The following is a 15224-nucleotide window of genomic DNA, read 5'->3' on the forward strand; positions in this document are numbered from 1 at the left end:
TACACACGTCAGTAAGTCTACACACACGTCAGTAACTCTACACACACGTCAGTAACTCTACACACGTCAGTAACTCTACACACACGTCAGTAACTCTACACACACGTCAGTAACTCTACACACGTCAGTAACTCTACACACACGTCAGTAACTCTACACACACACGTCAGTAACTCTACACACGTCAGTAACTCTACACACACGTCAGTAACTCTACACACACGTCAGTAACTCTACACACACGTCAGTAACTACACACACGTCAGTAACTCTACACACACGTCAGTAACTACACACACGTCAGTTACTCTACACACGTCAGTAACTCTACACACACGTCAGTTACTCTACACACACGTCAGTAACTCTACACACGTCAGTAACTCTACACACACGTCAGTAACCCTACACACACGTCAGTTACTCTACACACACGTCAGTAACTCTACACACACGTCAGTAACTCTACACATGTCAGTAACTCTACACACACGTCAGTAACTCTACACACACGTCAGTAACTCTACACACGTCAGTTACTCTACACACACGTCAGTAACTCTACACACACGTCAGTAACTCTACACACACGTCAGTAACTCTACACACGTCAGTAACTCTACACACACGTCAGTAACTCTACACACACGTCAGTAACTACACACACGTCAGTTACTCTACACACACGTCAGTAACTCTACACACACGTCAGTAACTCTACACACACGTCAGTAACTACACACACGTCAGTAACTCTACACACACGTCAGTAACTCTACACACGTCAGTAACTCTACACACGTCAGTTACTCTACACACACGTCAGTAACTACACACGTCAGTAACTACACACGTCAGTAACTACACACGTCAGTAACTCTACACACGTCAGTTACTCTACACACACGTCAGTAACTACACACAAAAGTAACTCTACACACGTCAGTTACTCTACACACACGTCAGTAACTCTACACACACGTCAGTAACTACACACACGTCAGTAACTCTACACACACGTCAGTAACTCTACACACACGTCAGTAACTCTACACACACGTCAGTAACTCTACACACGTCAGTAACTCTACACACGTCAGTAACTCTACACACGTCAGTAACTCTACACACGTCATTAACATTACACACGTCAGTAACTCTACACACACGTCAGTAACTCTACACACGTCAGTAAGTCTACACACACGTCAGTAACTCTACACACACGTCAGTAACTCTACACACGTCAGTAACTCTACACACACGTCAGTAACTCTACACACACGTCAGTAACTCTACACACGTCAGTAACTCTACACACACGTCAGTAACTCTACACACACACGTCAGTAACTCTACACACGTCAGTAACTCTACACACACGTCAGTAACTCTACACACACGTCAGTAACTCTACACACACGTCAGTAACTACACACACGTCAGTAACTCTACACACACGTCAGTAACTACACACACGTCAGTTACTCTACACACGTCAGTAACTCTACACACACGTCAGTTACTCTACACACACGTCAGTAACTCTACACACGTCAGTAACTCTACACACACGTCAGTAACCCTACACACACGTCAGTTACTCTACACACACGTCAGTAACTCTACACACACGTCAGTAACTCTACACATGTCAGTAACTCTACACACACGTCAGTAACTCTACACACACGTCAGTAACTCTACACACGTCAGTTACTCTACACACACGTCAGTAACTCTACACACACGTCAGTAACTCTACACACACGTCAGTAACTCTACACACACGTCAGTAACTCTACACACACGTCAGTAACTCTACACACACGTCAGTAACTACACACACGTCAGTTACTCTACACACACGTCAGTAACTCTACACACACGTCAGTAACTCTACACACACGTCAGTAACTACACACACGTCAGTAACTCTACACACACGTCAGTAACTCTACACACGTCAGTAACTCTACACACGTCAGTTACTCTACACACACGTCAGTAACTACACACGTCAGTAACTACACACGTCAGTAACTACACACGTCAGTAACTCTACACACGTCAGTTACTCTACACACACGTCAGTAACTACACACAAAAGTAACTCTACACACGTCAGTTACTCTACACACACGTCAGTAACTCTACACACACGTCAGTAACTACACACACGTCAGTAACTCTACACACACGTCAGTAACTCTACACACACGTCAGTAACTCTACACACACGTCAGTAACTACTACACACGTCAGTTACTCTACACACACGTCAGTAACTCTACACACGTCAGTAACTCTACACACACGTCATTAACATTACACACGTCAGTAACTCTACACACACGTCAGTAACTCTACACACGTCAGTAAGTCTACACACACGTCAGTAACTCTACACACACGTCAGTAACTCTACACACGTCAGTAACTCTACACACACGTCAGTAACTCTACACACACGTCAGTAACTCTACACACGTCAGTAAGTCTACACACACGTCAGTAACTCTACACACACGTCAGTAACTCTACACACACGTCAGTAACTCTACACACACGTCAGTAACTCTACACACACGTCAGTTACTCTACACACACGTCAGTAACTCTAAACACGTCAGTAACTCTACACACGTCATTAACATTACACACGTCAGTAACTCTACACACACGTCAGTAACTCTACACACGTCAGTAAGTCTACACACACGTCAGTAACTCTACACACACGTCAGTAACTCTACACACGTCAGTAACTCTACACACACGTCAGTAACTCTACACACACGTCAGTAACTCTACACACGTCAGTAACTCTACACACACGTCATTAACATTACACACGTCAGTAACTCTACACACACGTCAGTAACTACACACACGTCAGTAACTCTACACACACGTCAGTAACTCTACACACGTCAGTAACTCTACACACACGTCAGTAACTCTACACACACGTCAGTAACTCTACACACACGTCAGTAACTCTACACACACGTCAGTAACTACACACACGTCAGTTACTCTACACACACGTCAGTAACTCTACACACACGTCAGTAACTCTACACACACGTCAGTAACTCTACACACACGTCAGTAACTCTACACACGTCAGTTACTCTACACACACGTCAGTAACTCTACACACACGTCAGTAACTCTACACACACGTCAGTAACTACACACACGTCAGTTACTCTACACACACGTCAGTAACTCTACACACACGTCAGTAACTCTACACACACGTCAGTAACTCTACACACACGTCAGTAACTACACACACGTCAGTTACTCTACACACACGTCAGTAACTCTACACACACGTCAGTAACTCTACACACACGTCAGTAACTCTACACACACGTCAGTTACTCTACACACGTCAGTTACTCTACACACACGTCAGTAACTCTACACACACGTCAGTAACTACACACACGTCAGTTACTCTACACACACGTCAGTAACTCTACACACACGTCAGTAACTCTACACACACGTCAGTAACTACACACACGTCAGTAACTCTACACACGTCAGTAACTCTACACACACGTCAGTAACTACACACACGTCAGTAACTCTACACACGTCAGTAACTCTACACACACGTCAGTAACTACACACACGTCAGTTACTCTACACACACGTCAGTAACTCTACACACGTCAGTAACTCTACACACACGTCAGGAATCCAGCACATGTCCTCCAGCGACTCAGATGCACTGCAGAGCACAGAACAAGTGCACTACACTCTCCGGTTCCCCTCAGCCACGATCACACTCCATCAGAACTCACACAATACCAGAGCGGTCTCGGGTTAGCACAACGACGGCATCTGATTACAGTCTATGGATTATTAGACACGCCGTAGAATTATAACGTAAATTAATTATGTTACTACAACACAAGATACGTGATGTGATGTTTAAACAAGGCACTGATGCTTAACTAATGCGTGTGTTTGGGAGGAGCTGGCCGTGTGACACGCCACTAATGCAACAGAATAAATGAAAAAAGTTATTAAGACTGGGTTATAGGGGTGTAATAATATATGTGTCACAATATATCGCAATACAAAAATGCAACAATATGTATCGTGGATAGTTCACGCAAAATAAAAGTTACTGATATGAGGGTATCGTTACACCCCTATAAATTATATTATTATTATTATTATCATCATCATCTCACAATTTGGGCTTTTTTCCTCAAAATTGCACAATATAAACTGGCAATTGTGAGAAAAAAGTGAAATAAAAAATTGCAATTACCTTTTTTTATCTTTTATTCCATAGCAGAAACAATCCATAGGCTTATTCTGTGTGAGAATATGAGTGCAGTGTTTGTCAGTGATATTGAGGTCAGATTAAAGCGCATCATCATCATCATCATCAACAACAACAAAAGAACACAAACAACAGGGTAAAACATACAAAATCATCACTAAACCTAAACATATCTGTGCTTTACATTATTATAGATCACACCCTGAACATGATCTTATTTGTATTTATTGAAAATAAAATAATGACTGTCTTAATTTGTTTTTTGATTCGAAAACAACCATGATAAACACTGTGATGTAGCATTAGGATTGAATCAAAATTGGTATAACAGTATAATTATTTTAAATGTAATGTTTAGCATGATATGATGAATAAATTCAGACGCGTTTGCTTTAAATCTGCATAATAACGACCGTGTATCAGCTGACTGTCAGAGATCAGACGACGACAACACAGGAGAATAGGACAAAAACAAGCAGATCGAGAGGAAAACACATTTACCTGAAGCTCATGTTCACCTCAGATCCGTCAGACTAACCCGATGAGAGATACAGCGACATTAATGAGAGAATTTACCGCGTTAATGTACGTTACGTTACAACCATCGACTCGCGATGACACGAAATATCATATAATGTCCTTCAGAGGATATTGAAAATGTAAAACGAAATGATTGGAAATCGATCTGAGGCTGTTTTAATGCGATATTACGACATCGTTCGTGACTGTTGATGGTGTTTCATCGCCAGAGAGCGAAACTCCGCCGCCATGTTGAATCTCTCACTCTCACCTCACGGGCCGCGTCTCAAACCTCGCTCGGTCGCTGCCTAGGCAACACGGGCCTGCGTCACGTGCCCATGACACGCGCCACTGACGCTGCGCACTGGGTAGGGCACTGGAGAGGTGTTGAGACGCAGCCTCGCGCTCACCGGGCAGGTGGAGCCGAAACCTGAGGCAGATCGAGAGATAGTAGAGAAGGGTGGAGACCGACACACTACTAATACATGAATGAATGAATGTGCAACTAACCAAAGTAGGTCAATATATGATTGTGAATTATGAGTGAAGAAACATAAAATAAATTGACGTTCAATACGTGTCCCAAAAACACAGAGTATTAAAGCCCCAAACTCACACTACAGGTTGTGTCAGAAGCTGATATGATGGACACTGTGACTAGTTATAAACAATGTATGGTTGTGAAGTATGAGTTAAGAAACATAAAATAAATTTACATTCAATATGTGATCAGGAGTGTGTGTCAGAATATATCGCGATACAAAAATATTGTGTTTAGTTCACCAAAAATAAAATAACTGAGAAAAAATTTAAGTTTTCAGAGTTTTAGTGTCAGTACTACATTAATCTAAGCTACTATATATATCATGTTGAATATACTGTACAATAATGCAATGGGGGAATATGTATGGCTCCTAATAAAGCCAAATGTCTTATTAAAAAGTGGCCTACTGTCATGAACTGCTCGCGGACGCAGACAGTGGTGATCCAAATGCAGGCTTTAATGAGAGGAGAATCCAGAGACAGGTACAAGGAAACAGGCAGGGGTCAAAACCAGGTAAGCAGTCCAATATCAGAAGTACAATGCAGGGAGAAGGCAAACGGGAAAACCAGATACAGGCAGAGAATCCAGGAACCGTGAAACTAGAAAATACAAAGGAACTCGGAAAACGCTGGGTAATGCAGTCAGACACCAACAATACTGAGCAAAGACACAAAGGAAAACCAAGGATTAAATCATAGAAGCTAACAAGCATAATCAAAACCAGGTGAAAGATAAAAAGCATAATCAGTCCAAATGAAACCATAAGCAGTAATGAAAACTAGAGAAGGAGTGCCCCCCAGTGGCTCAAGCGGGCACTCCAGCCGCTGATTGTCACACCTACATTATTTTAAATATCTTTATGAATTATTTTCATCTAGTCAGTGAAAGAGTGCAACTGCAAGCATATTCGTCTAAAATAATTCTGTGTTTTCAGCTTCAGAATCATGAATATTGTTATTCTGGAGTCTCTATTGTCCTGTGTTGGGTTTCCAGCACCAAGTCCAATTCATTTACACACACACTGTAACACCAAATTTATCATTTTAATCAACAGTACATTTTTTGTTAACCTTTTATCATATGTCTTGGAGTATCGCGATAATATCGTATCGTGAGTTCATGTCGTGATCTATTTTTTACAGTCTATGGTCGTGATATGTATCGCATCGTGACATGATGGGATCGTTACACCCCTAGTGATTACTAGTGTCCCAAAAACACAAACAGAGCCCCAAACTCACACTGGTGGTGTCAGTCGCTGATATGACGGACCCTAAAGGTCAGACTGTGCTGGCCCCATCAGCCCCTGCTGGCAGATACTGTAACTACACCATGTGTCTAATCAGTGTTGACATGATGTCATTTGGTCATGCAGGTCCGGAGTGATCAGTCACATGACATTTATCGCCACATAAAAATCACTGATGTGTTTGTGTAGAAACAGAAGCTTGTTACTTGTTACTTTGTCCATATGAAACACATTAAGACAAAATAGTATTAGCAAAAAGTGTCTGGTGTATTAAAGTCCCGCTGTAGTTTTATCCATTAAAACTAAATTACATATTGAAACTTTTTTTCCTTGAAAAAAATGCCTTAGAATATCTTGAATGTAACTCGACACCCTCGCCTCATTTAGTATGCGCGGCTCTATGAATATGCAAATGAGCCCCGCCTCCACTCACTCACTCACTCAGAGATCCACTGGTTGACGATCACACGTTGATCTGATTGGTCAAGGTAGTGTGTGACGTCAGAAACACCAGCGATGTCAAACCGTGTTTTTGAGACTGTCTTTGGTTCACTGCAGTTTTAAGCAGAAAATACTCAGCAATGCTGTCCACTTATGAACTTACACATGGTGTGTGTTAAAGCAGATTAATAACTCCACATACACACATAAACTACAGTAAAAGCTGGATTTTGAAGCTTGACCACAGGAGGAGTTTAATATAAAGTTCCCATTGACGATATCAACATGTGTTCAGCTGTAGTTGCTCCTTTCAAATGAACCAACAACTAACTATTAACTATTCAGCTGATTTACTTAACTTTCCATCACCGGCTGTAGTTGACCCGAGGTAATAATTCTATAATTTGATTAAATCCATGGGATATGTGACCTATTAAAGGCTAATCAGAGATAAATGATTGAAAAGCAGAGGGGACGTGTTGAATGTGACCGGTCTGTCATTAGCGCGTGACTCTACGGATGAATCACTTCAGCGCTCATTATTCCCTCGACTCAAGCTCCCGCGAGCTACATATCAACTGCAGAACATGTCATTCAAGAGCATTCTCTCATAATTTCCTATTTATTGTCATTTGAGGAACTTAAAGGGGGGTATAATGGCCTTTTCACAAGATGTAAAATAAGTCTCTGATGATATTTTTATGCTTGTTAAAATTGTCACTTTTTGAGGGTGAGCAAAAACGTGCCATTTTTGTGTGTCCCTTTAAATGCAAATGAGCCGCTGCTCCTGGCACAGGGGGCGGAGCTTCAAGAGTTTGTGTTTGTGTGTGTTTGTGTGTGTGTTAGCAGCTCCGATTACCTCACACACACACACACTGAACATGTTCATGTTCAAAATGTTCCTTTAGCTTTTTATGTTCAAACCGGAGTCAGACAAAGATGGAGAGACTGAAGAAGTGACAACATGTAGAAGCTACAGGACATTTCTGAATGTTAGTTGATGAATTTATGAAGCTTATGTGGAGTTATCTATCTTCTAGTCACTGATTAGCATATTCTGTCATGATCATCTATAAATCGTGTTCCGGAGGCGGGGTTTATGTAAATTCTAGGGTTGGTGATGTCACTAACCCGAAAGAAGCTCATAGTTCCTACCAGCCGTTTGTTGTAGTCCTTAAAAAACTATTCTGTAAAAGCAAATATCTCCCTTTGCTTTGAACTTTGAGCATTGTAACTTTGCAGATGTTGTTTATGATCAAACTGCAACATTACACACTAACTAAAGTTAGAACAGTGAAATCATAATCAACCCCCCCTTTAAAACAAAATATGGTTGTCACGTGCTTCTGTGCCACAAACGTCTTCTTGTACTCCACAATCATCAGCCACTTTGATGGCATGGTTGTTCAGATGCGTGGAGACACACGGGGAGTGTTTGGGCTGAACAGCAGCGGGCCGAGGACCGAGCCCTGGGGGACGCCAGCGTGCCATCTGAGAGCAGGAGCTCTGGACGGGGATCCTAACACACTGGTGTTGTTTGGCAGGTATTTTAATGACATGCCAGCCTCCTGCGCTGTTTTCATGGTGAGTAACAAGATAAAACAACTATAAAAGAGCAATTTAAAATCATATGTGGTTCTAGAGCATCCCAGCGATTGTTGAAATTAAAGATGCCAAACCACTGTTGACCAGTCTTGAAAACGAGTGGTTCAATACAAGTCAAAAACACAACAAGACTAGTTTGGGGGTTAATCTCATCTAAAGATATTACATTATGCTCATGTTGCAATATTAGGCATTGACTGTGCTATAAATGGAACTTAGCAATGACCAAAATTGAGAAATGTTTATATTCTGTGTCAAATCAACTAAAAATATTGATTTCAATCATTTGGTGAAAGAAAAAAATGAAGAAGAAAGGCAAATATTAGATGTGTCATGGACGTATATTTACTGAGTAATCCACTATGTTGTAGAGGGGGGTCCAAAATAAAACATTTACCTGAGATTTGGAGCCAATTTACAGCGGGGTAAAATTACTTTAGAAAGATGGCAGTATAATTATTGTATTTCTACACAGAGATTGGTAGATCTGTTGACTTTAGCAATACTCTATCATTATGCACTTCTTGTTTTTTTGCCTCAAGTTTGCATACCTAACTATAAGTAAATAAATATATCTTAATATCACTTTAGATTAACATTTCTTTTGCTTTCTTCATTTTAAAGGCCCTCGATGGTTTAATCCCTGAGATCATAATGCGGCTCCATGTGTTAATTGGTCAATTGTACTATATGGCCCTATATGGTTCAATCACATAGATGGGATCCCAATGCGACTTTATTTTCAAATAGTTGAATTTTCAATGGTCAAAAATCATAGTGAACTTTTCAAATAGCGGATACTGTTTAAAGAGGAATGTCTGAAGAACAAATAATACTAAACTTATGTATCTGAGTGCCAACAAAACTCAGCTTCGTTGTGAAAGCCTCCTTTTGGAAACTTTATTTTTTAAGAGTGACGTTTCAGAAAGCTCTATAATAAATGTTCTTGTTTTAATTCCACCGTATGCCTGATCACGGGCCGCTAATGACGACTGGACAGCGCAGTGACCGGGCCACTGACCTAATCAGGGCACATCATTAACATTTAGATAGTTAAGGCTCCGTGATTGTAGCTAACAGGTAATAATGTGATGATATCACGCAGCAAAGAGAGCAAACGGGTATAAAAAGATTCTCCTTACACCGTACAAATGAACACTGTTGCCCAGAAGCCGAATCTCTTCACTACAGCTGTCCATCTCAGCCGGTAAAGTAAGTACTGCCACTTTATTACGGCAAAAAATGCTTTTCTTAGTATTTTTGTCTTGTTTCCAGTCTTATAAAAAAAAAATTGCATTTGCATTTACTAGATGAGTAAAAATGACATGAGATATTAAGTCTTGTTTTCTGGGGAAATAAATAAAAACTAAGTGAGTTGATGCTTAAAAAAAGCAAAATTATCTGCAAGAAAAAAGGTAAGAAAAATAACCTTAAGCCAAATAGAAACAAGATTATTTTTCTTACCCCATTGGCAGATCATTTAGGTTTTTTTAAGCATCAACTCACTTAATTTAGATTTATTTCCCCCGGAATACAAGACTTAGTATCTCATGCAATGTTATTCATCTAGTGAATGCATCTTGATTTAAGAAATGTTTGATGTTTGGACTGAACACCGTGAGTAAGAACACTTTATCAGTTCGAGATGTTGTGTGTGCTGGGGTTTTGGCAGATATGTCTGGAGGTCTGCTGTCGGTGGCTTGTCTGCTGGGTCTGATGTGCATCTGCTCCGCGTGTTACATCTCTAACTGCCCCATCGGGGGCAAGCGAGCCGTGCAGGACTGGCCGTCTCGACAGGTGCGTTCTCTTGCTTCCTTAAAGGTGCTGTATGTAACCTTTCAACTCTATAGCATCATATGCTAACATGAATCATATGCTAAGTTCACATACTCGATTCTCTGAGGAACACTTCTACTGCAGTTATTTTACTGTGAAATTTACCAATACCAAGTTTCATTGTCCATTGCGCCCGTTCCTGCTGCGCGTCTCAAACTGGCGACCCGTGTGAGTGTCGAGTCTGTGGAGGCGGGAGAAACAACGATCTCTGATATGTTGACTTTGGACTGCAGTACCTATTTCCACCACTAGTTAATTCTTACAGACTGCACCTTTAAGGCATTTGTCCCCAGACAGCAACATGTGTCGGCCCAGACCCGGGTACCAGATGTGGGCCGACACTTTTGGGCCCTTTTTTAATGACCTAATCACATGGTCTGAATCCACTTTTGCTAGTTTAACGACGGGGAAAATGGTCGGCGCTCCCGGCGCTGGTCTAAAAGTGTCGTCCCTATTCTCTTAATGAGTAATGAGTGTGTTTTGTCTCTATTCTCTTAATGAGTAATGAGTGTGTTTTGTCTCTATTCTCTTAATGAGTAATGAGTGTGTTTTGTCTCTATTCTCTTAATGAGTAATGAGTGTGTTTGGGGCGTAACGTGCAATAAACCAATCAGAGTCTCATCTTCCATTCCCTTTGGAAGCCAGTTCGCTATTTACATGGAGAAATTTGCAAGCTCTTCTCTAGCGAGGAAACGGTTCTGTTCGTGCGTGAGGTTAAAGCTGTGTGTGTGTGTGTGTGTGTATGTTGGTGAGTGTGTGTGGTGAAAACGAGACCATCTACGGGACAAGCCGGATCCCATAATATCTTTATGTACACAATATTAATCTTTTACATTGTAATCCTTTTATTTGTAATATTTGGCATGCTTGTGTGTTGCTGCGCGTCCCTGTGTGTGTAATAATCAGCAGAGTGTGTGTGTTGTGGACCGGTCTATAGGCGCACATTACTAAAGTGCTCTTTAAATAAGAAAAACAATATTGCGCCATTGACTTTAGTGCAGGTTCAGTTGGTCACCGGATCAGTGTTTTTCAGTGTCTCAGAGCTCCATCACGCTCCTTAACACACACTCGCTCTCAGACCCGCCGCTCCTTAACACACACTCGCTCTCAGACCCGCCGCTCCTGGACACACACTCGCTCTCAGACCCGCCGCTCCTGGACACACACTCGCTCTCAGACCCGCCGCTCATGTACACACACTCGTTCTCAGACCCGCCGCTCATGGACACACACTCGTTCTCAGACCCGCCGCTCATGGACACACACTCGCTCTCAGACCCGCCGCTCATGTACACACACTCGTTCTCAGACCCGCCGCTCATGGACACACACTCGTTCTCAGACCCGCCGCTCATGGACACACACTCGTTCTCAGACCCGCCGCTCCTGGACACACACTCGTCCTCAGACCCGCCGCTCATGGACACACACTCGTTCTCAGACCCGCAGCTCCTGAACACACACTCGTTCTCAGACCCGCCGCTCCTGGACACACACTCGTCCTCAGACCCGCCGCTCATGGACACACACTCGTTCTCAGACCCGCAGCTCCTGAACACACACTCGTTCTCAGACCCGCCGCTCCTGGACACACACTCGTTCTCAGACCCGCAGCTCCTGGACACACACTCGTCCTCAGACCCGCAGCTCCTGGACACACACTCGTCCTCAGACCCGCCGCTCATGGACACACACTCGTTCTCAGACCCGCCGCTCATGAACACACACTCGTTCTCAGACCCGCCACTCATGGACACACACTCGCTCTCAGACCAGCCGCTCATGGACACACACTCGTTCTCAGACCCGCCGCTCATGGACACACACTCGCTCTCAGACCAGCCGCTCATGGACACACACTCGCTCTCAGACCCGCCGCTCCTGAACACACACTCGTTCTCAGACCAGCCGCTCATGGACACACACTCGTCCTCAGACCCGCCGCTCATGGACACACACTCGTTCTCAGACCCGCCGCTCCTGGACACACACTCGTTCTCAGACCAGCCGCTCATGGACACACACTCGTCCTCAGACCCGCCGCTCCTGGGCACACACTCGTTCTCAGACCCGCCGCTCCTGGACACACACTCGTTCTCAGACCAGCCGCTCATGGACACACACTCGTTCTCAGACCCGCCGCTCCTGGACACACACTCGCTCTCAGACCCGCCACTCATGGACACACACTCGTCCTCAGACCCGCCACTCATGGACACACACTCGTCCTCAGACCCGCCACTCCTGGACACACACTCGTTCTCAGACCCGCCGATGAGCACAGATGCATTTGCTCGGTAAACAACGGCGCAGGACATGAAAATGAAAACTGCGTCGGGCTGAAACTAGCGTAACACACTTGTCGTATGTTGCGGTGTGTGTGTGAGCGATGAGCACATCACTGATGATCCTCCTGTCCTCCAGTGCATGTCGTGCGGCCCCGGCGACCGCGGCCGGTGTGTCGGCCCCAGTATCTGCTGTGGGGAAGGCATCGGCTGTCTGGTCGGCTCGCCGGACACACTCCGCTGTCTGGAGGAGGATTTCCTGCCGACTCCGTGCGACGCGGCGGGGAAGGCGTGCGGTTATGAAGGCCGCTGCGCTGCTCCAGGGGTCTGCTGTGACGCAGGTTAGTTTTACTGTCTTTAACATCATTTATTTTTCCTGAAGATGCTAGTTGATCTTATTGCACAGGACAAAAACTTACTGACTTACTGCATACTCAGCAACAGTGCCGGCCCAGATCCGGACCGTGAGGGATCTGTGTGTCCGGATCCGGGCCCACACTATGTTGCTGTCTGGGTACCGAGGGTATAACAACTTTTCAAAAAAAGATTTTAAAATATTGACAATATTGATAGAATTTTTTTTTTTTTTTCCCATCTCATTCCACTTGTGCTGTTCAGGGTAAAAAATTACCCGCCTACAAAATCATAAATCTCTCCATAATTGAATGTTTTTTTATTTTGTTTACTTAATGCTCTCCAAAATGAGATACAAAAAGTGTTCTGATTGATAGAAGACAAGTTGACAAAAAGATTGAGTCCAATATTTAGTGATAATATAGCATATGCCAGACAGCAACATAGTGTCGGCCCAGATCCGGCACACATGGCACACACTTTTTGTATCTCATTTTGGAGAGCATTAAAGGGATAGTTCACTTTGAAATTAAATGTTGGTATGTGTTATCTTACCTGAAGTGCATCAAGATGTCGGTGTCTTTGTCTCCGCAGTAGTTTCAATGTTGATATTTTTAGGTCAAGCCGTTCTTGTCTGTCAGTCGTATAATGCAGGTCTATAGGCACTGTCTCCAAAAGCATGCAGAGAAAAGTCAACATTACACAATTCCCCATCGTAAGTGCACATTGATGGCCTAAGACACGAAACGAGCGGTTTGTGTGAGAAAACCAACAGTATTTATATCGTTTTTATCTCTTTTACACAACCACGTCATTAGTTATTAACTTAGGCTAACTCGACACCGTTCTAACAGAGAACCCCTAACGCGCTTCGGCTCACACGTGTGTGTTTAGTGCTCGAGAACACAAACCTTAAAACAGGTTCCAGGGTGCAAGCGTTGAATTTTTTTTTTTAACGTGATCATCTCTGCATAAACTTCAAAAACGCGAACCTGTGAGAAGCTGACGGCGTGCACATGCGCATTACGTGTTTAGTCTATAGGTGTGCGCGTTTGAATATAAATTTGTGCGCAGGCGTGTAGCCTTACACTACTCTCTGGCCTTAAAAATTCATAACACAGATTTGTGTGTGTGTGTGTGTGTGTGTGTGTGTGTGTGTGTGACTCAGAGGGCTGCAGTGTGGACCAGTCGTGTGTGGATGGAGACGGTGACGGAGCGGCTTCAACTAGCCAAGATCTCCTGATGAAGCTCCTGCACATGTCCAGCCACGCCCACCCCTACAGACTCCACCAATGAGGCGCTCACAGAGGCGTGACATCATCTCAGGAGGAGCCCGCCCACACACCAACCAGCCAACCAACCATCATCGACCTTTTGTAAACCAACTTTGTATAGCCGCTAGATATTTGTATGGCTAATACATAGCAGCAGATATGAGTAGAACTGTTGATGATAGCTCGACTGTACGTTTGTGCAGATATTAAACTATTAAAACAAGCTTTTGTTCGAGTGTATTTCATCACGGCCACAGAATCTGAGATCACAAAGATACCAATCTGTACATAGGCAGCATCATGTACAGTTTTATCATTGGTAGAATATAAAATGAGTAATATATTACAATGCAAGCATTTCAGTCTGAAACAATTCATGCAATTTATTTGAAACTAGTCAGAGAATAATTTAGAGAAGATAACGCCAATAAAACAAGAAATGAGACCCAGAATGCATCATGGTGGCGGAAAGAGTAAAAGCATTAACTAATGACTAACACTCGTTTAAACTGACTCCAGTGTTCATTACGTGTGTGTGTGTGTGTGTGAGAGTTCATGTTGAGTTCGTCTGTTCATTTTGAACACCATAATAACCAAAGTCCAAACGTTCAGCTCCACTAAAACATTTATACTGCAATAAAGTCTTCTCAAGTTAAACACGCGTGCGCACACACACACACACACACACACACACACACACACACACACACACACACACACACACACACACACACACACACACACACACACACACACACACACACACACACACACACACACACACACACACACACACAGAGTCTGG

General features: G+C 43.3%; 2 protein-coding genes across 3 annotated transcripts in view; one reads left to right on the forward strand and one right to left on the reverse strand.

Moving 5' to 3' along the window:
* Positions 1-5270, reverse strand: part of dqx1 (DEAQ box RNA-dependent ATPase 1) — a 24350-nt gene extending 19080 nt beyond the window's left edge. Inside the window, exons 1-2 of one of the 2 annotated variants that reach the window (XM_079608701.1) lie at positions 4814-5270; positions 4298-4344 (exon numbers count right to left, since the gene is read on the reverse strand). The gene's annotated coding sequence lies outside the window, so the exon portion shown is untranslated. The remainder of the gene's footprint in view (positions 1-4297; positions 4345-4813) is intronic. The other variant, XM_079608702.1, reaches the window with a different exon arrangement.
* Positions 5271-10344: 5074 nt separating this feature from the next.
* Positions 10345-14635, forward strand: oxt (oxytocin; the record flags this gene model as incomplete). The annotated part of the gene is made up of 3 exons (XM_079608114.1): positions 10345-10467; positions 12931-13132; positions 14314-14635. 3 exons carry the CDS (start codon positions 10345-10347, stop codon positions 14439-14441), a joined length of 453 nt encoding a protein of 150 aa, XP_079464240.1. The 3' UTR covers positions 14442-14635.
* Between the last annotated feature and the right edge of the window lie 589 nt (positions 14636-15224).

Source organism: Phoxinus phoxinus, assembly GCF_949152265.1.
Source record: "Phoxinus phoxinus genome assembly, chromosome: 3".
Taxonomy (NCBI): domain Eukaryota; kingdom Metazoa; phylum Chordata; class Actinopteri; order Cypriniformes; family Leuciscidae; genus Phoxinus; species Phoxinus phoxinus.